Genomic DNA, 26,998 nt, shown 5'->3' with positions numbered 1-26,998 from the left:
CCTCCAGGGGTGGGGTGGGGGTGAGATACCTGGGCAAAATGCCCAGGGGTCTGGACTCAGTGGGAAACACCGGGCTCAGAGGTCAGAAGAGAAGGCTAGGATAGGATCAGAAGGCAAGGGTCGGTGCTGCAGCCCGCCTCCCCAAAAGGAAGAGGACTTGATCTGAGCTAAGGGTCTGGGCCTCACGGACAGTCCTCTTGAGTGGAGTGGTAGGTCAGGTGAGGGCTTGGGAGCAACACTTACAGCCGACATGTAGTAGGACTTGGTGGCGCAGATGCCAAGAGTCACGGTGGAAGCAGGCATAGAGGCCGCTATGGCCCAGTTCCAAGCCATGGAGCACAAGCTGAGAGCCGTTGAGCAGGTCAGGGGCTAGGTCTGTCCCATTTACCCTCCACGTCACCGCTGCATCCCAGTTTGCTGTCCCACACGGCAGAGTCACATCTGAACCTAGGCGCTCGTACTGCACGTGGGGTGCCTCTGTGGGGGGTGGGGAGAGCACAGGGCAAAAGTCACAGGTCACAGAGCTGCCCGGGACCACCAGATGAAATGTGCATGGATGAGACACTGTGAGGAGTCTAGACCAAGAGGCTCTATGTCTAATGGCCTATCAGGAGATGAGTGCATAAATGTTCTCTATGGCTGTGGAAGTGTATAGGTATGTGAATGTCTCCATATTTGTATGTGTGAGTGCACATCTGGTGTTTTTATGCATGGATGGGTGATCTGCGTGTATATGTGTGAGAGAAAGTTTGTATAGCGTCCTGGGAGGGGTTAAATCTCACTGAAAACCAGGTCACTTTCAGTCACTAGGTCCTTTAGAAAGTTTTCTTGACCCCCCGTGACCCTAACCTCTTGCCACCTATAGGCCCAGCCCCAATCACTGACATCTGCTACCCAGGCAAGCTGGAGCTGAGGGGCCTTACTTCTGGACTCCTCCCTCTGTTTCTTGTCCCCATCTTTGTCTCCGGTCTTGCCACTCTCCCTCTCCCCAACTCTGGCCCCCCTGGCAAGCTAGCCCCTAAACTACCCTGCTTCAGCTATCCAGGGCTTGGGCAGCAGCAGGATAAGGGAGATCCAGGATGGAAGCCCTAGGGAACTCCTGGCAGCTATCAACTTTGTGAGGCAGGAACTGCTGAGGTGGGGGTGGGGGAGAGTGCTGGGACCAAGAAAGCTCTCTGACCATTTCTCTCCTGCCCCCAGGAGGGGCCTGTCAGAGCCAAAAGCAAACCCCAGTTCTGGCCTCGGCAACCCAGGCGTGATGGACTGAGCCCAGGAGACTGGAGTGGAAGGGTGGGAGGGAGCACCTGTCAAGAGGCAGCACTAGGTGGGGGAGGTGAGTAGGACACAGAAAATCGGGGACACTGATCTACAGACAACAGCAGAGAAGCAAACATGTAGAGCTGGGTGATGTGAATCTAATCTCCTCGTTCCTCATCCTGCCCCCCAAGCCTGGAAGGACAGATGCTTCCCAGGTCTCAGCCAGATCTGTGGAGAAAGGGTGGAAGGGGAAGAGCAACGTGAGAGGGGGGCAGCGGTAGGGGGGGCTGCGGGATCCCTCGTTAACACTCCCTTACATCTCCCCTCCAGAGAGCCACCCCGCTGAGTTGGGGGATTTTCAGAGGCAGTTCCTGTTAACGAGCCAATTAACTTGGGCCAGTGGCCTCTTAATTAGACTTGTTAACACCACCAGGACTACAGGGGGTAGGGATCCCCCTATGCCACCAGCCACCACCCCCCCCATTGCAGCCCCCTGCCTGGTACTGCTTTTCTCTGTGCTGGAACATTTGTCCCTGTTTGCTGCCTCTGTCACCCTTCCTGTGCCAGGGTCTCTCTGTGTCTTCAGGTTTCTCCCCTGCTGCCTGTCTCTGTCTTGCCCCTCTCTGAGCCTCTCGGTCCCTGTCCCCTGTCAGAGGAGAGGGAAGTAGGAAACCCAGCCAGCCTTGACCACTCATCTGTGGGGGCCCGGGACCAGCCAAACAAAGGATGAACGGCGGAAGGGCGGTGGCTGGGGGCCTTAGAGGCCACAGCTGTGAGGCTGGACCAGAGACTGAATGGGGGCCTCCCCCTGACCAGGGGCCCAGTGTCCGAGGCTCAAGCCATAGAGCGCCCCCCCAATCCACCAGCCCTAGCCATTGAGCCCCCCTCCAGCCTCCCTTCTCAAAACTTGGAGCTTCCAGGAAACATGCCAAGCCCCTCTCTCTCTGAGCCCTGCCCCCTCCCTCACTAACAGACATTCTGCATCCAGCTGCCTGAGGAGGAGGCTGAAAACTGACCGTAGGGGAGGGGGCGTGGCCACCATGGTCCCAGCGGCCACACGTCAACACTGACCAACAGCAGCTCAGAACTAACTTGGACCCAATGTGGTTCTTTAGTACTGCAGGGCAGGTACAGCCATAAGATGAGGAAACAGCCACCTAACAGCATAACAAACATAATGGCAATGGGATAACACTCCCAAGCACCCTGTCTGCCTCACAAAGGAAACAGAAACACAACCTGACAACAGTGACAAACCAACAATGTAAGGGCAGGGCAGGAATGAAAAAATGACAACACAATGACAGAAGACAACTACAGGCCACAATATGGAGGTAGAGGGGGCAATATGACATGACAATCACACACGATACACACTGTCACAATTGCTACAATAACAACAATGGCAATACACACAGCCATGCAACAGCTCCAAAGATGCCAATGATTTAATCCTTTGTTTCTGGATAGCTCTCCTCCCGCCCTGTGGGTGCCCCTACTGATGTGCTGTCCATTTCAGAAATTAAATCAAGCAGCAGGGGGAGGATGGGGTTCTTGGCCTTGACGCAGTGACAAATGCTCCAAAGGAATCAGCTGTGAAAAGGTTGTTAGAAGCCAGGATGAGAGACAGAGACAGGATGAGGTCATGGACATGGAGAACACAGAAGGACAGAGCTGACGGCTCCCTCACACCTGCGCACACAGGCTCACATGGGGACCACATGCCGGAAACAGTCCCCCCGGGCGTCCTAAGCAACTTCACATCGCCACACACATAGGATAATGACAGTCACCACAAGAAGAACAAGCACACACAGAACAACCATCCACAAGGTCACAGCCACACAGGGACACCATCCCACTTCAGGGATGGTTAACACCTGATACAAGATGATCATATGCATGCACAGGGAGGGCACTGTCACCCAGAGGCACAGTTACACATAAGGGCACAGTCTCACATCTGGGAGACAATTTAACAGGGACACAAACATACAAAGAGACAGAAAGAAACCATCATAATATCACACATAGGGTACAATCTCAATTGCAAGGACAAAGCTCCACAAAGAGCATGGTTGCACATAGACAACGTCACACGCAGGGCACAGTCCCCAAGGATACAACCACACAGAGAAATGTATTCAAACAAGGACATGGTCTCACTCACACAAGAGCATAGCCTAATGCACAAAGACAGTTATACTCTCAGAGATACAGACTTAACACTCAAGTCTGGTCACATGTGGCTCTGTCTTTACATGCAACACAGGGCAGGAGCCAAGCCAATGGGAGTGGCCACTGGCAGGTCTAAGCAGGTGAGGTCAGCACAAGAGCCCAAGATGGACTGACTGCAGGAGGGGGGTTAATGAGTTGACCTGGTGGTCCTTTCAGTCCCTGCCCACTGGGGAGCAGCCCTGAGGTGAGCTAGGCTCTTTCTGGGTCTCAGTGTCAGTCTTACAAGGAAGAAGCCACCAGAGCCTTGACCCACCACCCTCCTTGAACCCACACCCTTGAGGGTGACAGGATCTGCTCTGTGCCTGGGTCCCAGAGGTGCCCCCACCTTCTCTGCCTCTACCTAATCCAGCCAAGGTTGGGGTGGGAGCAGAACCCATCCAAGGGGAAAGCTCCTGACAACTTAGAGCTTGCTCAAGGAGTTTCAGGGTCAGACCTTATACTGATGTGGCCATGTGAGGTGTGCCTCAAATGCAGTTTGAGCGCTGGTGGTCAAGTTAAGAGGGCACCTGTTTTCCAGAAGGGGTGCAGCATCTTGCTCTGTGGGCTATGTGAAGAACTCAGCCTTCACCGGACAAATGGTAGGGGAAGGGCAGGAGGCTGCCAATGGCCCAGCCTGAGCAATCCCTGCCTCCTCCAATCATTCTAGCTGACTGACCTGTCCCCTTCCTTAGCATGCCTGCCCTCTCCCACTTGTCACCCTGCCCATCCTCACATCTTGTTACCAACCATCTCTGTCTCCATCTTCTCTCTAGGATAGGGGAAAGCAGTCTTGGCCACTGTCTCTCTCAGTGCCTTCCACTACACCCCCCACAAACCCCTAGGGGATCCCATTTCATCAGATTAACATACAGGCCCTACCTATAGCAGCCCCCAACTCCCATCTCACCTGCCTGTTACCCCACACAGCCACTCTAGTAGGAAGAGGAAGAGATTATCAAGCCAGAGATACCATCAGCACGGAACCACATGGAGTGACTGGAGGACTGTGCACATGAGATATCAGTGGGTCACCCAGCATATCAGTGTCATATGACTTATGTCCTTCTGTGTGTTCATGTGTGGCAATGCCAGCAAGTGCCAGTGTGTGGTCTTGGGTGGATGCACACAGCTGTGTGAGAAGGGTTCATGTTCAGCTCTGGGTGGGAGTCATCAGGGAGCACCATCCCACCCCCCCAGAATCCTCTCCTCCAACACTCACCCTGAGGACTGTGTCTCTGGGCGTAGACAACAGCAGTGGCGGCAGCAAGCACAGCACAGCAGGCCCACGGGACAGGAGCAGCCATCTGCTGGGAGAAATGGGGATAAGGGATGGCGGGGGAAGGAGAGGCATCAGCCCAGGCAGAAACCTCCTGGGAGCCCCTCCCTATTCTCAGGCAAGACTGGGAAATCCCAGCCCTAGGGCTAGGACACCTTGACCCCAAATGCCCTTCTTAATGGGGCTCAGGATTCTCTTCCAAGCAATAGAAAGCAATATTATTGGCATCTGTAGGCAAACATTTGCTAGGATGGTACAAGGCAACCTACAGTGGTTTGTTGTTCGATAAGGCTGCTGGTTGCAGGATGTAGTCAACCACGGATGAGTTATGGAACATTGGTTATGCTAGGGCCATTTTTATAAAAACAAAAATAACTTTACTGGTGAGGTTGGCTAATTAGCTATAAACATTGCAAACTGAAAGGGTAATGTTTGAACTTAACATGAGGTCTATACTTCTCCAAATTGCCTTGAATGGAAGGCCCCCTGCTGTGCTCCTGGGGAGAAAGCCCGAAACCTGGATGGTTAGAAGCCCCTCATATCTGCACCCCCCCCCACTTCCCCATGAGCCTTGCCACTGGGCTCTGTGATGTTCACGGCACCAGGGTACCAAGGTCAGATGTGGCTTTTGCTTTAGTGTACAGTGACCAGGAGAGAAAGGGTATTTCACATATAAGTCCTTGTTGGGGGACCCAGCCCATCCTTTACCCCAGACATGTGCCCCAGGAGCCTGAGACACTCAGCCCAGCAGATGTGCATCAGTGTTTACACACACCTACATAGGTACACAAAGCACGGTGAGGATATGTCCCCACAAGTCAGGATGGTTCCAGTGGCCCCCTAATCTGTTATCCTGCTTCAAGGGATGGATCCAACTGCACCCCAATCTACCCCAGTACACAATCATACCTGAGGGCAGGGAAATAACTATTCCCTACAGAAAAAGCCTCAAATATGACCCTTCTACCCTAGTGTGAGGAGACAGGGGGACTGTCAACCAGACAGAAGCAGAGATCTAGAAGAGGAATACTGCCAGACACTCAACCAGGGTGAGTGGTACTGTCAGAAATATAGCCAGAAATACAGCCAAGACACTGTGCAGAGAAACTGCCCAAAACAACCAGACAGAATCCCAGAGAAACAGCACACACAGTTGGAGATATACTAAAGACACTGTGTGAGGCACAATCAGATAAAACCAGAGAAACAGGTAGCTATAACCAGATAACCAGGCAGAGACATGGTCAGAGACTAACTGACATACAACCAAAGGATCCACCAGAAATACTGTAAAATGCTCAGCACATGCAAGCAAATGTACCACCAGAGAAAGAGCAAGAAACACAGGCAGAGAAACCATCAGCGACATAGCAAGAGAGCTAGAGACACTGTCAGAAACCATGCCAGAGAAACTGCCTGACACACAAGCAGAGAAATACCAGAGAAACTGATAGACACAAACAGGCATACACCCAAAAATACAGCTAGTGAGAGAGCCAGAGACATAGCCAGATGCTCAGTCAGGAAGTATCCACACCACTAAAAACACTGCCAGGGACACTCAGACACACAGACACACTGCCAGACACAGCCAGAGACACTGTCAGAAATACTGCCAGACAAACAGCCAGACATACAGCCAGAGAACTGCCAGAGAAACTGCAAACAGAGCTACAGCAGGGAGGAGACAAATGTGAGTGTCAGCCTGTAGCAGCGGGTGGGAGAACTGGAGAGAATCTGACTTCCAGGGGCTCCTTTATGGGAGAGGGTTCCTGCCTGCCTGTTGCTACACTAACCCCTCACCAGGTGAGTCCCCACATCTGCACCTGGTTGTCCTCCAGCCACAGCCACAGGTGCTCTGTCTGACTGCTCCTCCCTGGCATAGCTTGTCTCTCTAGGCCCTGGGTGGCTCTGGCTACCCCTCCCACATCAGTGACTCCCAGGGCCTTAGCTACCACTTGGCCTGACTCCTCTTGATCCTCAGCCACTCCCCTATCTTCAACTATTTCTCAGGCCTAGAAGGTTAAGACAATGGCCAAAGTCACAGTCAGCAAGCAGTGGGGCCAGGAAATGAACCCAGGAACTGTATGAATTCAGAAGGAGCTAAGGAGCAAAGGAGAGGGAGAGAGAGAGGCAAGAGGTTGGAGGCCTACCTAGTTCTCCACCTCAATCACTGCAGGTAGCCCTCAGATAATCCCCCCCAGCACCTCTGCCATCTGTCCATGTCTTTCTCCACACAGCCAAGAAAATACTCTACCTTAGTTCCAGGCCCCACTGCCTACCACATGGGAGCAGGAATCAGGGCATGCGGAGGCAGAGGGGACCAAGGTTAGATCACAGGATGAAAGAAGAGGGACAGGGTGGCCCTCTGCTCCCAGCTCCTTCCTGGTCCCAGTTGGGAGTGCAGGGGAAAGGAGACAGCCTGGCATGAGTGTGCATGTATACAAGCATGCATGTATGCATGCACATGCAAACACACACACACACACACACACACACACACACACACACACTCAGGCCCCCTCAGGGGGAGGGGTGGCTTCTTCATCAAAGTCGCCTCCATCAGCCCGATGAGTTACTGTAAGGGCCGGGCCCTGGGCCAACGGGGCTGCAGCCATGGGAGACGGGCGCTGCTGAGAGCAAGTGCTGCAGAGAGTGGGGGATGGGGTACCAAGACAGACACTGCATGGCTGGGGGCACCCAGAAAAGAGAAAGACCCAGGGAGGGGGGAGCATAGAGACAGGGAAAGAGGGAAAGCCATTAGCCAAGACCCAGGGGACAAGAAGATACCAAGATAGGGAGAAAGGGAAGAAGAGACCTGGGAAGAGAGAGAGAGACCACAGGGGTTGGGGCAGGGATTCAAGGGCAGAGGAAGGGATAGACCCAGAAACGGTCTCTGTGTCTACCCTAGAGCATCTCCCTAAGCCCATCCATCTCCCCCAGTGCAAAAGGAGGATAGTGTCCTTGCAGTGTTCCTGGGGGCTATAGGGTTTCTTTCTCCCTGGAGATATAAGAGTGTAGCTCTCAGGGAATTAGGGTAGACCAAAACCCCACCCTATCCCACCCCATCTCTGCCCCTGCAGATCCAAAAAGTCCCAAACCAATTTCATTTCCCCCTTCCCTCAAAGTCCCAACTGGGTCCATTCCCAGTTAGGGAAGTTGAGGCCATAGGCATCCAGACTATAACCTCCGCCCTGCCCTAGCTCACCAGGGCAAAGAGCCTCTTTCCCAAGAATTTTCCAAGTCCACACCCCATGGCTTTGGGATAGATCTGGAGGATAAATCCCATAAAGCTTCAGATAAGGGCTACGCAAACTGGCTGAGGCTCTCTGTAGACCCCTCCAGGGGGCCAGCCTGGCTTCCAGCCAGCCCCAGCCCCACCATGAGGAGGCAACAGAGGGCACTCCACTAACAAGAAAGGAGGCCAGTACCTAGCAACCCAAACCCTGTTAGCACAAGGAGCCCAGAACCTCTCCTGACATAGAATCTCATAGTGTCATCATAATACACACATAGGTGACACATCAAGAGACAAATCCTGGGCCCCAATTTACTGTCACTGTCCCACTGTGACACAAAGACACCATTACACAATGATAACAACACCCAGTGAACAGGGCACATTTCCATAGTTGACAATGACATATAGGGGTGTTAATAGTCTCTATAGTGACAATAATGCAGTGAATGACAGTCACGTACAATGACACCAACAAATGGGGCAATGATACCTGTTGACACTGACACAATCACAGTGACAGTAATCTCAGAATCAAAGATGCAATGAGACTGACAGTCACATAGAGTAACAATGATGGTGTGTCCACAGTAACACAAGGATATTGACAGTCAGACTCAGTAACATGGACAGTCATACAGGATAACACCAGCTCACAGTAATATTGGCACCATGGAGGCTGACAGTCACTAGCAGTGACACAGACAGACACAATGACAGACTCCCAATTAGGGAGCAACCTCAATTTCTCAGTTTGAGTCAGGCTTACGAGGGGCCCAAGACCCCTCTTGCCAGCTCCAGCAAACTTCCAGGTGCCCCGTGCCCCCCACCCTCATCCCCTGCCCAGCTAAAGGCAGAACCTGAGGGAGGGGAGGTATGAATTTGGAGAGCTCCTATTTATCCCTGCAGAAGGTTACACAAGCCCAACCCTCAGGAAACCCTGCTACATCCAGGGTTGAACTGAGGGGTTCTGCGCATCACTGGCTGGGGCCCAGCTCTAAATGTGAGTGTTGACATGCAACAATATGTTCTGAGCTTCAAGGCATTAGTTGGTGTGGGTATGCTGAGGTCAGGTAGGCTCAATCTGGTCTGAACAATGAACGAGTAGGGAGGACCCATGTGGTACTCCCCCAAATTAAAATCCAACCAAAGTCACTGGCCTGGACTACCCTTGCAGGGGCTTACAGCAGGGTGAGTTCAGGAACATGCATATCTACTGGGGGGCATCTGACCCATGGCATAGCCAAGGTGACATCTCCACAGCTTCTAGTCCCCCTAGGCAACCCCAGACTCCAGAATCCTTCAGTGTGAGGGAAAAGACACTTTGTCCTAGGGCCTCGTCCCCCTCCTCTCTCCCGACAGCAGTTGTAGAGGACCCATCCTGAGAAGAGGCAAGAACACAGGACAGGACACAGCATGGACTGACTTAAAAGCTTAGAGAGCTCTAGAGGCCTCAGACCTGCAGAAGAATTAGGGTAGAGCAAGGAAAAGAGACACCTTCATTTGGAGGTAGAGAGAGAAAATGAGAGAGCAGTGGCAGTAACAGGGACAAGGATGTGGTGGGCAAGGAGGAGCAGCACTGGCCGAAGGGGAGCCTGGGAGAGACAGTCAGGGCTGGCTGGAAGCTCCAAGAAGGGGAGGAGGGGCTAAGGCCGAGAGGCCCCCAGATCCCACCAGGCCTAGACAGCCTGGACAGCGTGGGCGGTGGGGGCGGGGGCAGAGGCCTGAGCAGTCCAGAGGGTGTGTGTGTGGGGGGGTTAAAGGCCGAGGAGGGAGGCCTGGCCCCTGGCAGCTGGCCCGGCAAACCCCCTACCGGGGAAGGGGCGGGCCTGGGTCAGGGGCCAGCTTCTGGGACTGGGGCTGGCTGGCCACTGGGCAGGCTCCCACTCTCTGTGGCGTCTCTACCTTCTATCTCTGAGTCTCTTGTCTCTGGCTTTCTCTCTGAATCCAGACTTGGCCCTCCTCTCAGCTACTAGTGCCCCCATCCCGAGGGCCATAGGAGCCATGCCTGGGTTCAGGATTCAAGCCTTATCTCCTCCTGAGCTATCACATCCCCACTCACTCTAGGGTCAAGCCCCAGTGCTCAGGGGAAAGGACCCCACCTAAACATAGGCTCCCATCTCCCTCGGCAGAAGGGGGCAGAAGTTGAACACCAGTGGGAGGGGGGCCAGGAGGGAGGCAGAGGGAGCAGTCCCCTAGCTCCAGCCTCTGGCTGAGGTTGTGGAAAAGGAGCGGCCCAATGTGAGTGAGTTGGGGGGGGGGGGGTGGGTATCCGCACCTGCTGTTGTGACCTCCACAGCCAGAGATGGAGGCCTGGGGGGGGGGGGACAAGATTCCAATGGATTTTGGCAGCAGCCAGGACTCTGAGTGTTCAAACCCCCACCTCCAGCCTCTTGCACCATGGGGACCCTGAGATCAGCATGTGCGTGCCCTGCTGCACGTGTGTACAGGCGTGTTGTGGGGGGAACCTGGGGCCTTCCCATGATGGGCCTGGCTGGGCAGCAGGGAGGTATCCTGGAGAGGTGGGAATCTGAATCCTACCAGCCCATGCCCACATGTAGAGCCCTACTCAGGGCCCTGCATGCTGCCTGGTGACCTGGCATGGGCTTGTATATGCACATATACGCAGGCTTGGGCTTAAGCAGCCCTCTATGTGCAAAAGGTCTTGGCTTTCTCCCTCAAAGGTCATCTGGTCCAATCCCCTTCCCATCAAATGGAGAACAGGAAGGGGCAAGTAAGTGTGTATCTTCCCTTTGGGCACATGGTCTCTGGACAACTTCAAAGAACCTGGGGCACAAGCACCAAATTCCCCATCCTCCTAGCCTTAGTCCAGAATCTCTTCTGGCTTCTAGGAGAATCAGGAGGACCCCGCTACCTAGAAAAGGGCCATGCACCAGTCAGGTTAAGTCTGCAGGGAGTGGGGGGTTGCTCTTCTTGATGAGACAGACAGCTGCAGCAGGAGGTTAGATAGCTGGGAGAACTCCCATTCATTGGTGGGGGATGGGCAGAGCAATGACAGTGGAGGGGAGCATCCCAGCTGATGAGGCAGGGCAGGAAAGAGGCTGCAAGGCCTTCCATGGAAACAGAAGGACGGACAGAATAGTTTTCCAGACTTGGGAGCTGGGACAAAGACCTATCTGCCTTTGCATCTCTCACTACACCCCATCCCTGGCCCCATCACTGCTATGGTGCAGACACACCCTCTAATATATACACAGAGGCCTATGCTTGCAAGCTTGTGCACACACACACACACACACACACACACACACATATACACACACATACATACACACAGGTGGGGTGGGGGGCAGGGGAGACATTGCATGTGAAGCATTGGTTTCTAACAAAAAGAACTGAAAATGGTCTTTCTGACAGAGCTAGAATGGAGTAGGGGGAACAGAAACTTCGCCTGTCTTCATATAACAATGTCCTGTTCTCCCTGCCCCCTAACACACACACACACTGCACACACTACTTCTGAGGAAGCTTCTGGTCTGCTGGGCAAAAGCAAGCCATCCTTCCTCCCCCTTACTCCCTCCTCACAGTGGGGAAGCCAGAGCAATCTGTTCCTGATGGGTAAACACAGGCATGAGTACGTGCGCACACATGCTCACAAACACACCAGCAATTCAGGGTCACATGGCACCCAGTGCTCACTTCTCCCCGAGATGTAGCACACACTGGGGACTCTCACTACCACCTGGCAGAGCTCCCTGAAGCCCTCCCTACCTTTACATACACACAGCCAGAGCTTCACAGGCACACGCAGGCAGCCTCTCACAGACGCTGGCACCCATAGTTCACCATCGTGACTACACATCTTGGCCCTCCCACGTGGACGCCCACTGCCACAGCTTCACACACGCTGTGCATGCACACACGTATTACAGTCACAGTCATACACACAGACTCACACACGCTCACTCAAAACAGGCACAGTCTCACATATGGATGCCATCACACATTCAGAACAGTCTGTCTTCCACACAGATATCATCGCACCTCCAGAAACTCAGAGTCCCCCAGTCACCTTCAGCCTCTCATGCTCCCACATCCAGCAGTGAGAAATACAAAGATACACACAGAATAGCTACTCCATGCTGGGTCCTTGGATTGCCCGGGCTGCACTTGGGGGTAGGGTGCTAAAGCTCAGGGTAGCCTAAGGAAGAAGGAAAAGGGAGGAGGAACTTTGTTCATCCCCCAAAAGCAAATAAATATCTGATAACTTCCTAGGTGGCTCCTTCCTCCCCTGACCCTGCTTTCCCAGCATCCCGGAATAAAAGGAGAGCCAGGCCAGATAGACAGGGTAAGGTAAGGATCCAGGCCAGACACCCCTGGGTGAAGAGATGGTGGCACTGGTAACAAGAGCCAGAAAACCCCAGAAACAAGCTCACTCCCCAGACCCCTCCTGCCTCCCCTTAGCACCCCCTCTTCTCCAGGATGAGGATCAGCAACAGTTCTCAACCTAGCCACCTGCTGTATGATCCCAGTCCTCTTCAAAACCTCTCTGTGCCCATAACTATTTACAGTGCACCTGAGTGTCAGGCCTGGCTGCAAGAGGCAAGGTAAGGAGAAGGAGATACGGCTCAGACCTCAACCCCCAACCCCTGCCAAAGCCCTGTCATCACTGTTAGGCCCAAAGAGAGATGGGGACAGCACTGGCCAAGCAAGTGCTCTTCTAACTAACCATTGAGGACAAGAATTGTAAAGTGTCCTTGGACCCTGCAGCCCTGCCCCCCATCACAAGAGAGGACGCTGTGTCGCTGTCCAGGCAGAATGGAATCCAAGCTGTGCTGGCCAGGCCCCAACCTGGGAACAACTGGCATTGCTGTTGACATCCTTACCACTTGCCACTCCAGGTGTAGCTTGGGCCCTAACACCCTATCATAAAGGGAGCATGGTAGGGCTCCATGGAAGCCAGGTAGGGAAGCAAACATCAGACAGAAGGATGTAAGGAAACCAGGTAGGGCAATCCCATAAAGCCCAGGTGATAGGGACTTAAGGAAAATAGAAAAGTAGACAGTGGGAACAAAAGAAATCAGGCAGAAGGGTCTAGGAAAACCAGGTGACAGAGCCCAAAAGACCATAGGCTGTGGGGACCAAATGAAACTAGGCAGTGGGGACTATAGTTTGCTAGGAGGTGGGAACAAATGAAGCCAGGCAAGAGGCCCACAGGATGTGAGAAAAGAACGATATCAAGAGCTCATCCCTTCTGTAGATGTCACCCCCACACCCTGCCTGGACCTCTTTCTCTGTAGCCCCCTTCCCACCCAGGTTGTGGTCCCCTCCCCCAGGCCAGTGGAAACAGCTAGAGCCCCCTCCTCTCTCAGAAGCCTGGGCCGGTTTCAGCCAATGGGCCCCAGCCCCATCCCTGGGACCTCAGGAAGTCCCAGTCCCTCCCACCGGCTGTAGAAGCAGAGGGGCTGTTGGGGAAGGGGGGGGGGGGGGAGAAAGAAGAGAGACAGCTTGGCAGGGGGAGCGCGCCGAGCAGCCGCGGGGGGCGGGGGCCGAGAAAGGAGCGGGAAGCTCCGAGGCGGGCTGGCGGGCGGCGCCGGCGGGGGTGTCTCAGCGGCGGCAGTGGGGGTGACAAGTTCTCCGGCCCTGCGGCCGCGCGGCCACTGACCTGGGTCCCCGCGCAGGCGCCCCGTCGGTGCCTCCGGCGCTCCTTGGGTCCGCCCCGCAGCCCGCGGGCATCGGGCGCCCGGGGCTGGGGCCCAGGAGGCCCGGGCCGGCCCGGGGGACAGGAGCCCCCCGCAACACCGCGACTCCGGACGGGCGGGCGGGCTAGGGGCCGGCCCGAGCTGTGAGTGAGCGAGCGAGCGAGGCGGCGAGCGGGCCGGGAGGAGGGGAGGAAGGAGCGCGCCACGAGCGAGGCGAGCTAGCAGAGGGAGCGAGTGAGGGACGGCAGGCAGTGAGGTCATCCTTTGAATCTAATTGTCTGAGTCAGGAGGAGATGTGGCACTTGATGCTGGGGGAGGGAGGGGGAAGGGACCCTCTGCTCCGAGCAGCGGCCCCTCCTCACACCCAGGGCCGCCCGGGCCTCCCTTCCCCCGCCCAGGTCGAAGTTGCCTCAGGCCAACTCCGGCGGACCCCAGCCTGTCTCAGGGTTGACTGACCTCTGTAGCCAGGGGAAATCAATAAGCCGTGAGATGTGGGACCCAGTCCCACATCACCCCTCAGAGAGTGGCCACCTTCCTACTCTCTGGGGGTGATGGCGACCCCCACCCAGGCCCAGGTCAAGGTTCCTAAATTTCTAAGGGTAATGGTAGGTGCCCAACCCACCTCCAGGTCACATTCCTGCCCTTTGAGGATAACGGGGAAACTTCAGCCAGCCTTCCAAGTTACCTTCCTGCACTTTAGGAGCGTGGAGCCCCCAATTCTATTCCCTAAGTTACTTCTTGCTCTGGGAATATTAGGGAATCTGGACATTGAACCCCAGCTCACCTTCCGACCCTCTGAGAATAATAGTGCAATGTCACCCAATCTTCCAGTTACTGCACTTTGGGGGCATAAGGACCTCCAATTGACCCCAAAGGTCTCCCTATTCTACATGCCCAACTTTTTAAGAGAGGCAAAGACCCAGGCTAGATTCCCAGGGTCCCCTAGGGGCTGGGCTGCCCAAGGAACCAGGCTACTCCGTGGTGGGGGGGTGAAGGGGGACAAGATGGGCCCTGGGTCTGTTAGGTATGCACACCCATGCATGCACATATGACCACATGTGCACATGTGTAAACACACAGGGGGTGCGCACCAGGCAGCTGGGGATGCTCACACCAAGGGCCACACACCCCTCCCCTCACCCCCTGGGGGGAGGGGTGATAAATATTTAAGGGGCTTTTAGCTCAGAAGGGGCTGAAGCTGGGGGAGGGAGGGGGATCCACGATGCCTGATTAATGGGGTTACGGGCTTGGATCAATCCATCCGCCCGCTGCTCCCTGCTCCCTCCCCCTCCTCCTCCCTCCCTCGGCCTAATGCGCTTTATCAGGAGACGCTTTTCTGACTTGGCAGCATCGGGTGTTTTAAATAGACCCATTTAGAGCAGGGGTTGGGGGAGAAGGGGGGAAGGGAGACAGAGATTGAGACAGGCTGGGAGACAGAGATGATTCAGGAGAGAGACAAGCCCTGGAAGAGAAACTGGGAGAGGAGAGACAAAAGGAGATGCAGAGACATGGAGATAAGAGACTGAGGATGAGATTCCCAGGGAGGCTGATACGGGAGGGGCTAATGGGAGGCCAAGGGGAAGCTGGGGGGTTGCAGAGCAGAAACAAACAAAAAAAGAGACAGACAGAGAGAGAGAGAGAGAGAGAGGAAAGGAACCACCAGCAGCGGAGAGAAACCCGGAGAGAGGCTCTCTGCAAGAGCTGAGTGCTAGCCTGGGAGACAACAGATATCTTTATTTCCAAAAACAGTTTTTCATCCACTTTGTTAAATTAAAAAGCTGTTTTTAAAGTGATGCTGGAGGTGCTGTGGAGGGAGGGTGGACAGAACTGCCAAGTCTTCCCTCCCAGCCTCCTCTTTGGGCCCCCACAGAAGCTGCCTAACCCTTAACTAACCCCAGGGGTGTTCTCTAGCTCCCCTGCTCTCTGTGATCCTCTGGGATCTCTAGAGACACAGTCAGGGCATCAGAGCTACTGTTCATTGGCAGGAAGTCCTTCCTGCTGTCTGGCCTCAGTTCCTCCTGCTGCAGGAGCCCAGTCTCTTGCCCAACCACTAGCCTTCTCTTCTCCAGCCCCTGTTCCAACTCAATACGGTGATCCCAATTGTGGGGGGGTGGGATTATATGCTCATAGAAGTAGCTCACTTTACCATCAAATCATGAGACTCCTCCCAGGTGTGCCCCCTATAAATATTTATTATCTATTGTTGTGTAAATCCGAATTTCTATCAGATACCCTACTCTGTATCCTTAGGTCCTTTGGAAACAGTGGATTGGAAGCTTAACTCTCTACAGCTTTCTGGAGCCTCCCTCCTCTTCAGAACCCCACCTCCATTTTAAGTCCCTTTTATGGCCATGTGTCAGCATGGAATACCCCACCCCACCCTCAAAAACATCCCAGTCCTAGTTCTGAAGGGTCAATCAGTCCCCTACTCCTGGGCCGGGAAAATGGCCAGTCTGTTTGGGAGCTGAGATGAAAAGCCGGCTGGCCTTTGTGGGCCTCTGGCGGGTTTTGGACAATAGGCCCTTCCGTTCCGCTCCAGCGCCTCGATTCCTTGGACGCCCCCACCCTGGGCTGCCAATCGGGGGCCTTGGCTGGCCTTAATGAAAGGCAGGGAGAGTCAAGCCCAGCCCCATGGCTGGCCCCAGAAGATTTTGGAATTTCCGACCCCCATCCCATCTACTCCAAGCCCAGCTGCTTCCCCAATCAAGCCAGAGAGATGCTTTGGGGGCAGAGAGGGAGCCTGACAATGAGACAGAAATATACTCCCACATCCAGGATTCAGCACTCTAAGTACAGAACCCAGTTTTCTGACCTGGCTTCGCCCTTGCCTGTGTGACTGCGGGTAAGTCCCTTCCCCTTCGTGGGCCCATCATAGGGGCATGAAAAGCCTCAGAAGGAAGAACAGAGGAAGAGAAGGAAGGGATCTCAGGCCCTCCTTCACGCACATCCCCAAACCTATAGCCCCACTGCACCAGCCTGATACCCAGAGACAGACCTGCCTCATGTGGGTCCCCAGCACATACCTCTTCACCACTGGCCGTACACTGAGCACATCAATGTCCTCCTTCTCCAGACCAACTCTTTCCAAGACTTCCAAAACCAAGGGGATGGGATGATGTGACAAGGCTGGATTCTAGAAGGGCAAAGGGCACAAATCAGAGGTCACAGAGGACCCACAGGCCTTAGTCCAACTAAGAACTCATTCCATACAATGCCTCTCAGAGAAGGGGAGACTGAGGCAGGCAGCAGGTAAGTGTCTAGAAAAGGGAAAGTTTTTTTTTTTTTAATGTTTATTTATTTTTGATAGAGACAGACAGAGTGTGAGCAGGGAAGGGACCAAGAGAGACAGAGGAGACACAGAATCCGAAGCTGGCTCCAGGCTCTGGGCTGTTGGCACATAGGCCGATGCAGGGCTCAAACTCATGAATTGAGAGATCATGGCCTGAGCTCAAATCGGAGGCTTAACCAACTGAGCCACCCAGGTGCCCCTAGAAAAGGGAAAGTTGAGAATAGTCCAGACTCCCTCCAGCACCCCATGTTGACTTCAGATGCTAAACCACAGGGACAAAGGGAAGCCACAAGTGGCCTAACATCACATACAGATACATACTCATATCCACAAACAATCCAAAGTCCCCAGACAACCAATTCACAGGCACAAGTACCTCCACATCACACACTTTTTCACACGCAACCAGCAGGGCAAAAACACCCACCATCATACTATCCTCTTCTCATCACCACTACGATTTATTGAGAATCTGTTATATGCCAGGAACTGTGTCAAGCACTTTATATGCATTATCTCATTTAATCCTCATGACTTCTCCATGAGGTAGGTTCTATTATTATTCCCATTTGACAGTTGAAAAAACAAGGTTCAGGGAAGTTAAGTAACTTGCCTCAGACCATATAGCTGATCAGTTCCAGTGCACAGATTTGAGTCCAAGTCTAGCTCCAAAGCCTTTGTGCTCTACTGGTTTGCCTCTGCAGTTCTCTCTCTTGCCTGCACAATGCCTTTCCCAGTAATAGTAACAGCTAACACTTGTTCAGAGTTCTTAATGAGTCAGGTATCATGATAAGTGCTTAACATACATTTTGTACTGAATCATCAAAACAACTTTAGAGTTAACCCTGTTTCCATTTTACAGATGAGGAAACCGAGGCTCAGAGAACAAAAGCACCTTGCCCCAAATCCCACAAATGGTAGCTGATAAGAAAGCCAGCTTTGTATTCAGAGCTGTCTTGAAAGCCACTATTGCTTCAATGGGCTCCAGTCACTCAACAGAAGAGATCCTCAGGATCCAACTTCCCCTCCCCCCCTAAAAAATAGGTCCCAGATGTGTTTGCCAAAGGCATGGTCAGGTGCCTAAACACATACCCATGAAAAAGGATCATCCATGTCATCCAACCCTGACCGAAGACGCAACCAGACAGAGATGGCCACAAACTAAAATAAGGTGTTAGAGACAGGGTGGCTGGTGATAATAGATACAGACATACCAAGAGATAGGCAAACAGAGGGAGACAGAGAGGTTAGAGACAAGAGACACACATCAGGCCAGAGACTAACAGACATTTGGGAAAAGAGACAACAGAGGGAGAGGAAGATACAGGCAGACATGAAAAAACACAAATAAGTACCAACATCAAAAGACACAGACACACATAAGGAGCCCTCTAGGGGCGCCTGACTGCCTTGGTCGGTAGAGCATGCGACTCTTGATCTTGGAGTTGTGAGTTCGAGCCCCATGTTGGGTGTAAAGATTACTTTAAAAAGGGGGGGGGGCTCCAACCTTCACAAGAAAAAAATTGTGTAAGCAAACAAGGCTCAGGCTGTGTGTGGCTTGTGCGTATGTGTGCGTGCACATGTGTTGGGGGTGCATGCAGAGTCTGTATCACTACGCACATTACACCAGCTGTTCCAGCAATTTCATCTGATTAATAATAAATGCCCCGTAATTACAGCTGCTCCCCCAGCCCTCTTTCCTGTTTTTTGTCAGCTGCCAGGCCAGCCCCTTATGGACCCCACGGCCCTCTCGATCCTCACCTGCTGCCTTCTAGTAGGCTGAGAGGATACAACCTGATGGAGGAGGCCAGACTCCCACTATGAGGAGGGAATACCCATCTATCTTAGATTAATGCCCTCTACCTCCAAGTAAAAGACCATCTTCCTTAGGTCTCACTCGGTACTCTCCCCTATCCTAGGTATAACCTGTGACTCCTAACATGGCCTAGGGGCCCAAGTCTAGGAAGCAAAGAGATAAACTACAAACTCCCCTTGTCCACCCTTTATCACTCACTGGTTGAAAGAAGCCTCCATTCACAAACTTCCCCTAGCTTTGGAACCCCATAGACTCAAAGGAGGAAGGAACTAGTTCAGTGGCCCCCACCACATCATTCCAACCCAGAATCTCTGCCTACTTGTGTATCCTCCTGCTTTGGACACTGGGTGGCTCCGCCTCCATTCCTGAGCACCACCCCCCCCCCAGGTCCACCTCCTTCCAGGCCTCCCACCCTAGCTCTCCAAGGCAGCTCTATCAGAATCAGCTGCGGGTTTGTGCTGATCTGTTTCTAATCGCTGGGGCCTGGTTCACGCTTGCCCCCCCCCCCCCCAATATTGATTCCATTATTTGGAGAATCATTGACGTCAGGGAGCTGGATGGGTGCCAAAACCGCCTTCTCTCCGGGCCTGGGCCAGGGCCCAGCCCCCCCCCCCCCCCCCATCCCGTGATTTCACAGAGGGGCCCAGAAAGGTCAGCTTACAGGCCAAGGTCACACGGCATCTGCCCTCAGAGGCCAGGCTTTTCTTACCTTTTTGGAACCACTGTGCAGCATCCATCTCCAGGGAAGAGGGGATACACAGATGCCTAGGGGGTCAGAAGTGAGGTGGGGGCCTATAAAAGGGGGTGTACAAGAACCCCACTAGGACTCATGCTGCAAGGAAGGGCTCTAGGAGGTAGGGGTGGGGACAGTGGCTCAGAAAAGGCTACTTAAGGAAGATTTTTTTTTTTTCTTTGCCACATACTTATTTTGGAATATCTTGAAGCTGGACTTGAAATGGTTACGACTGACTACTTAATTTATACATCTGATATCAGATGTATCTTCAAACTCCCCGGGAAGTAAATTCTCTACAGTGTAAAATAACAGACTACCCTAAATGTTGCCATAATTTGAAGAACTCGCACCACTAGTTTTATAAATCTTTGTCCCATATACAACAGAAGCTCTGTCTCTCATGCATCTCCTGCCCATGCTGCCTCAGTTTTCCTATACTCTCCTAGTCTCTTCTGGCTCTGTGTCTATCTTATCAAGATGCAGCCACTGCTACACTAGCCCACACGAGCAACTCCTAGGCTCTGGCTGGACAGGGTATTTTTAGGATCTGAACCCCGTGTTCTCAGACAGACATTAATAACCAATACAGACAGTCTGTGGTGCCCACAGCAGCTAAACAACCTCAGAGCCTAGCCTCAGCAGCTCAGAGATGGGGTCTATTGCCTTAGCTAGAGTCCAAGAAACCAACCTAGAGAGACCAAGGGACACGCTCACAACCACGTGAGAAAAGGACTTACCCACCTTCTGAAAAATCCTGAAGCTGAGAGGACAGAAGTGACCTCTGACCTCTGCCACAGAATCAGTCATCCCCACCTCCACCCCAGTCGCCCTTAGTCCCACCCTTTTCAAGGAATAAGCTGCCTATCCTCTGCACCCCTTCCCTGAGTGCACGGAGATCCTTCCTTTAGTCTAGACTACAAATCATTCAGGTGCCTTTCAAGTCAAATAGGGGTAATACAACAGACACTGCTCTGTCTCAAGCCACAAACCCCAGAGAATCCCCTCTCCCACTCAACAATTCATTCCTCAACATTTATTGAGCACCTAATCCGTGTCAGGTACTGTGCTGGCAGTTGAGGATATGGTCCTGCCTGCATGGAGCACTCAGTCTGATGAGAGAGAAAAAGATGCATCACCCTCTTACCAAGGAGTGTTCCAGGTCTGTGCCAGGGGCAGGGTACAGCAGTGAGCAGAGAGACCCAGTCCCCGGGTCTCACAGAGCTCACAGGCAATTACTACGTAACTTTGCTGAGTTTTGTGAGGGGAAATACTGACCATCCCAGGTCTGGAAAAACTCCTTCAGGATTGAGGACTCTTCCAATCCTAAACTCCAGGAGCTCTTGCCCTGACCAGATGTCATCATTATAGTCTAGCCTCAGTTCCTTCCACTGTAGCTGTAGCCCCAGCTTCCCAGAGCTAGTTCTGCAAGAAGCAGGGTCTAACTCTTCCCCACATCTGCCCTAGCTCCCCCTTCCACCTCTTGGCCCCCAGAGTTCCTGGCTCTGGTGACCCCCAACCCAGCATGACTCTGTGCTTTGGAGGCTCTCTTTGCCCTCTACAGAGGTAAAGGGGAGTGATGACCTCAGCACCTTCAGCCCACAGGGACCACTGGCCTCCCCAGCCTCTCCCTGCAGGAAGCTGGAGCCTGGGTGGGTGTGGTCACCCAGGGCCACAGTTTACACAACTCTCCTCACCCTATGGTGGGACTGGAGGAGGGGTCAGCTCTCTTCTCAGCCTTCTTGCTCTCTGGGACACCCCCCCCCCCCCAACCAGGCACACATGGTCCCCCCCCCCCACCACCCATCTGCATTTCAAAGAAAATCTGCTCCATATGTTTCCATTCATTTACACTTCAACTCACCATGGGGGGGCAGAGACCAGAATGCCAGTCCTTCAAGCCCCCCCCCCAGAGGGGGGTGGGGAGCATGTGTCCCCTTCAGGGACAGGGAGCTGATAGAACTGAGCCATCTGAGCCTGAGGGCCAGATCTGTACTGCTGTCGGGGTGCCCATGGGGTGATTATGCACCTCAGGCAGCCCTAACTTGCTGGCCTCCACAGCAGGAAGATATGTAAGCCCAGCAGTGTCTCCAAGGCAGGTGGAGTCCCAGCATAGTTTACAACCTAACCCAACCCTCCCTCACAGGGTTACTGCTTTTCTGTGGAGTACAGTAGAGATCGCTGGTCATACCATAGAGACAAGGTTAAGAGCTCCATAGACACTCCAGGAGACATTGTGAGATATAACATAACTTGGCCTCTATCCTTCTCCAGCCAGGGCAGAGGAAATACGAGGGTGGATTTCAGTCCAGTCTCCTCCTTTGGCTACCTTCTCACCACAGATCCAGGCTACCATCTCCCTTAGAATCAGAGATTCAATACCCTGGAAAGGTCAAAGGAGCCAGAGGTCTACCGTCTCACCAAGTCAATCTTGACACTCCTCCCATACTAAGGATGACTGGGATGGGAGAAATGTCTTGGGAAGACACGAGTCTTTTTTCCCCACACCGATTCCCTTACCACAGAAGGGGTACCCAAAACTATTTAAGGGGGATAGGCTTTCACATGGGGACTCTAAGAGTACATAATCACTCCTGTGCCAAAAAGCCACTCAGATCGTCCTACCAATAGCCTTAGTCTCCTTGCAGAAAGAAAGGCAAAAAGGTTTAACTGGGTGCTTCCCACAACCCTCTCCATCAGTCCACAACCCAAGTGAGTGACACTCCCAAATATGTATCCTCTCTCCTTTCCACCTTTGGAGGGGACATGTCTTGTGGCAGTTGCTGTTCCTTACCCAACTGCCCTGTTCTACACCATAAACCAAAGAAAGCATGGGTGTATTTGACTATGAGTTCACCACAACCCTAGTTTGGGTTTGAATGTGAGCCCCAGGATGGAAGCATAACTGGGTGTGATTCCAAGTGTGAATCCCAGGGCCCCCATGTGAATATATAAAAGTGTAGTGTGAGTCTAAGCCCCAAGACAGAAGTGAGTTTAATGTAATCACCAGAGATGCTAGTCTTGAGTGTGAACACTGAACACTGGGTCCCTGAGTGATCCCAGGATGCAAGTGAGAATCTTGCTAGTGTGAATCTGAGTGTGAGCTCCAAGGTAAAAGGATGAATCTATGAACCTCAGTGTCTTGTGTGAATCTTGAGTTCAAATTTGAGCCCGAGGTTCCCCATGAGAATCTGAGTGTGAGCCCTTAGCCTTCATGTGACTCCAGCTATGAGCCCCAGAATGTAAGTGTGAATCCAAAATGGAAGTCCAGGGTCTTAGTGTGAATCCAGATGTGAACTCTAGGACCCCAGTGAGATTCTGAGCATGGGCTCTAAGTATCAGTGTAAGTCTATGAGCCTCAGAACAGGAATGAGAATAGAAGTGTCAGCATGAGTCCCAACGTGAGTCTGATGTAACCCTACAACTGAAGTGTACAGTTGGATATGAGCCCCAGAATTTAAGTGTGAATCTGAGTGTATGCCTATATGCATTTAAGCGTCCCAGTGTGAATCTGACTATGAATTCTAAAGAAGCCCCAGGAAGTCTTGAATGTGTAGTTTAAACTCCTAGTTTTTGTCTAAGGTTCAGAGTCCCTCGGAGTATTAACCCTGACGGAATGTGAACCTTAGCTCCATGTCACCAATCCTGACCAGGAACCCCAAGAACCAATCCAGAGGATTTGTGTGGTTTTGACAGTAGAGAGAGAGGCATAGTTTATTGAGACACATAGGCCCTCCACCCCCAAGCCCTGGCTAGCCCTGCAGCCATAGGAATATTCAATTGTTCAAGTCACATTCCTACACAAGCAATGGTACACCATCACACCCAGAGTTAGAACACAAAAATACAGTTTCAGACGCCCTGGACATACAGCAATTGTCAATGCAAACACACACCCAGCATTTCAAATTCCCACCTCAATGATTACAGCCGCATGAACACCCCCAGTGACACAGACACAAACATACCAAGTATTACAAGCAAAACAACTAGCGTTACAGACCCATTCCCACAGTGGCATGCAGACACACACCTAGTGTTGCAGACAAGCTGCCAGCCACACAGACACACACAGACACTAATCAAAGAGAGAGCCTAGACAGAAAGAGAAAGAAAATCCTGAATTTTCAACAAGGCGTGAAATAGTCCTGCCCGCCTGAAGCTACTGAAGGGGGGAGGGGGCCAAGGGAGCGAGCGAGCGCGAGAACTAGACGCAGGAGAAGAGGCTCGGGAGAGGAGAGGAGCCGAGGAAGAGAGCTGTCCGTCTGGTGACCTCCCCGCGGCCCAGCCCCCACGCACGGGGAGATACACTACTCGGAACAACACAGGGACACCCAAGCCGACTCACACAGAGCCGCACTGGAGGAGACACACACGGGCTGACTCACAAAGAGACGGGGATACACCACAAGCGGACTCACAAACACACAACAGAGGGGGTCTTACAAAGAGACACTGAAGGAAACCCACTACATGGAGATACAGGCGGACTCACGAGGAAACCACAGGCAGGCTCACACCGAGACACACACACGCGTATTCACACGGACACACATACACTGGCAAACGCGCAACCGTCCGTTCACACCCCTGGGCGCTTTTAAGTCTAGATTTCTGCGGGAGAAGGAATCTGCCTTCGGGCGCGCGGGGGTCACTACGACCCCCCAGTTCCGGAATTTTCCCAGACCCCGCGTGCGCTGCTGAGGGGTGAGAGAGAATAGGGACGCTAGGACAATCCGCCCCGGCCACATCCCCCCAGCCGATTGTCCGCCCCCACCATCACCACGCCCAACCCCCGACGCCCCGGGACGCTGGGGGCCGCTTCTCACGCGCCCCCGCCCCCGAGTTTGCGGGCAAAGTTTCCCTTGAACTTTCCCGTTTCTCTCTTCCCCAGGGTCGCGGGCCCACGCGTGTCCTCTCCCTCTTCCCGCGCGCACGAGGGCCGCGGGTCTGTCGGTCAGCCCGAGGGTCTGAGGGTCCGGCCGCGCGCTGTCCGCCGCGGGGTACTCACCGCGCCCTCGGGCCGCGGGGGCTCCGCGCCTCGCCCTTCGACCACCCCGGGCAGGGAGCGAGGCACGGAGCGCGGAGCTAGCACCGCTGCCGGATCCCGCTGCCGAGCCCCGCGCCGCGCCGGCTGAAGCCGCCGCCTCCGCTGCCGCCGCCGCCGCCCGCTCTGCACCGGCTCCTCGGCGCTCGGCGGCTTTAACCCCCCCATCCTCCTCCCTCCCTCGCGCGCTCCCTCCCTCCTTCCCTCGCCCATGTGACCGCGGGCGCCCGCTCGGCCGCGCGCGCCCTCGCTCCCCTCCCCCTCCCTCCTTGTCTCCCCGCGCCTCCGCGGCCGCGCGCCACGACCCCCTCCCGGCCACTGCCCCCGCGCGCTCCCGCCCTGGCACGCTCCCGCGCCTGGCACGCGCGGGCACACTCACTCTGCGCAGGCCTGGGAGCCCCCACTCCCACTAGACTCGCGCTCGCACGAACCCTCCCCCCGCTGGCACACTCGCCCGCACTGGCACGCGTGGCCCCCTCACATTCGCCCTTCCTTGGGAACGCCCGCCCTCCAGACGGCTGTGGCCCCTGTGCTTCACGCGCAGGCCGGCCGCTGGTCTCAAAAACACGCGTGCACACGTACCCGCACCCACTCCGCCGGACTCCCTAGGGACGCTGGGCGCGCCCCCTTCTCCCCCTCCCAGGTCGCTCATTCACACTCCCTCTCTCACTCAGCCTTGGCCAGGTCTCTGCTGCTCAGTGCTCCCGCTTGTTCAGGCCTTGACTACCTCGTACAGACACCCTGGCACACCCTGGGCCAATTCTCAGGGTCCTCCCGCAGGCATCTCTATGACAGAAGCACGAGCCAGAGCCCCCAGGACCCATTTTGGGTACAGGAGACCAGCCGTCTCTGCCCCTCCCCTATTCTGCTCCCAGCAATGACCACTCTCACAGTCATATACACATACACCTCTCACGCGGAGGGAAAGGGGGCTTTTCGCTACCCTGACCAGGATGGACCAGGCTGGGAGTCCAGGCCTTCTCTCCCATCAAGTCTCCGGTGACACTATAACTATCCCCTCTTTCCTCGCCCCGCGGGACACATGGTCTGGGGGGAAACCTCCGCTGGGATGAACAGGGTAGGGAGGTTACACCCTCTATGCCTGGACGGGCAGTTCCAGAATGCGGGGCACGCGCGAGTTTGGCGCTGGAGGTTCACCCTTCGAGTTTTCCTTTCGCAGCCTCGGCCCCTGAGAGTCCAGTGTGCTCACTTCACTTGCCCTCGGGCCTCTGGTCTGGCTACAACAAGGGGGATTAAGGCTAGACAACCCAACCAACTTCTGAGGCCACGCGAGAGCGCAAAAGAAAGGTTGAATGCCAGAGGCGGAGAACGAGTGGCCCACCCCTATCTCCACCCCATGGATTTTTCACCCGACCTTTGACCATTAATCCCTGCGCCTGGCCCCTCCCGGGAGCTGCTCCAGGGCTGGGGGCGGGGAGAGGGGAAGGAACTATCTCGCAGTTTCCTCACACCCTTTCCCAGTAGGCTGCCCAAACGCCGGGCCCTTTCCCAAGAAGTGCTTCAGGGACTCCCTTGTTCCCGCCATTGCCTGGGCTTTTCACTTTCACTTCCGTGGCTTCGGAATCCCCTCAGAGCAACCGGCAGGGGTCAGCCGGGGCTGAGGCTCAGAGAGGGCCAGCTGGGGCTTAAAGATACACAGCGAAATAGTGGCACTCAGCTGAGATCCCGCCCATCCCTACCCACAGTAAGGGTCCTCTATCCAGCCTCTCGGGCCCGCAGCCTCCAGATTCCCAGGCCACGGACGGGGACGGAATGGTGGACCCTGGGAAAGAGCGGGGCCGGCGGGACGAAATGGGGGGTGAGGGAGTCAGGAATTGCCCCTCACCCTGCGCAGCAACTAGGCCTGGATGAGGTTGGGTGCTCAGGGGGCCCCATACCCCTCGAGGGGCCGACTGGCGCCGAGATCGGCAGGTCATTGCTGGGTTGACTTGACTTCCAGATCCTTCAGTGTCTTAGCCACTGCCTCCTGCCAGGTTGAGGGCAGTGGGGGGTTCCTCCCCGAAAAACGTCCCCTTTCCACCTGGGGACTCGGGGGCTGTAGTCAGCAGTACCGAAGTCCGCGGGTGCCGGGGCAGGGTCTGCGCCAGGCAATCAGGAGCCGGGAGCCGGACATGTCGGTGCGTCCGAGGCTTAGCAAGGACAAGAGGCGCACGTCGGACTGGATCCCGGCGTCGGTAGATCCTCAGCAACTTCCAGGCGCAACACCCTGGCCGCGCCCTCTTCTCCGGTGTCGCAGCGACACCTGGCGGGCGATGAGGGACGCGCGTACCCCCCTAAGGCTGCGGCTCCAGCTCAGAGGCGGCGCCCACCTATGGAACAGACTGGGTGGGGCGCCTTCCCTTTGGCCGCCATAAGAACTGATTCTGCTCCCATCTGGATTGGGGCAACAGATTACTCGTGGGTTTCCGCTCCCACAGCTTTCAATGCCCTATCTGCCACGA

General features: G+C 54.4%; 1 protein-coding gene across 3 annotated transcripts in view; it reads right to left on the bottom strand.

Annotated features, from left to right (window-relative positions):
• Positions 1-26,401, bottom strand: part of CNTFR (ciliary neurotrophic factor receptor) — a 39,779-nt gene extending 13,378 nt beyond the window's left edge. For 2 of the 3 annotated variants that reach the window (XM_047831431.1, XM_047831433.1), the window contains exons 1-4: positions 24,501-24,676; positions 16,675-16,784; positions 4,694-4,778; positions 244-477 (exon numbers count right to left, since the gene is read on the bottom strand). In XM_047831431.1, the coding sequence (XP_047687387.1) occupies positions 244-477; positions 4,694-4,778 (319 nt within the window). In that variant the 5' untranslated portion in view covers positions 16,675-16,784; positions 24,501-24,676. Of the gene's footprint in view, positions 1-243; positions 478-4,693; positions 4,779-16,674; positions 16,785-24,500; positions 24,677-26,382 lie in introns of those variants that run through there. The other variant, XM_047831432.1, reaches the window with a different exon arrangement.
• Between the last annotated feature and the right edge of the window lie 597 nt (positions 26,402-26,998).

This window comes from Prionailurus viverrinus, chromosome D4, assembly GCF_022837055.1.
Source record: "Prionailurus viverrinus isolate Anna chromosome D4, UM_Priviv_1.0, whole genome shotgun sequence".
Lineage (NCBI taxonomy): Eukaryota > Metazoa > Chordata > Mammalia > Carnivora > Felidae > Prionailurus > Prionailurus viverrinus.
The sequence above is the reverse complement of the archived record's forward strand: the minus strand, read 5'-3'. Positions and strand labels throughout refer to the sequence as shown.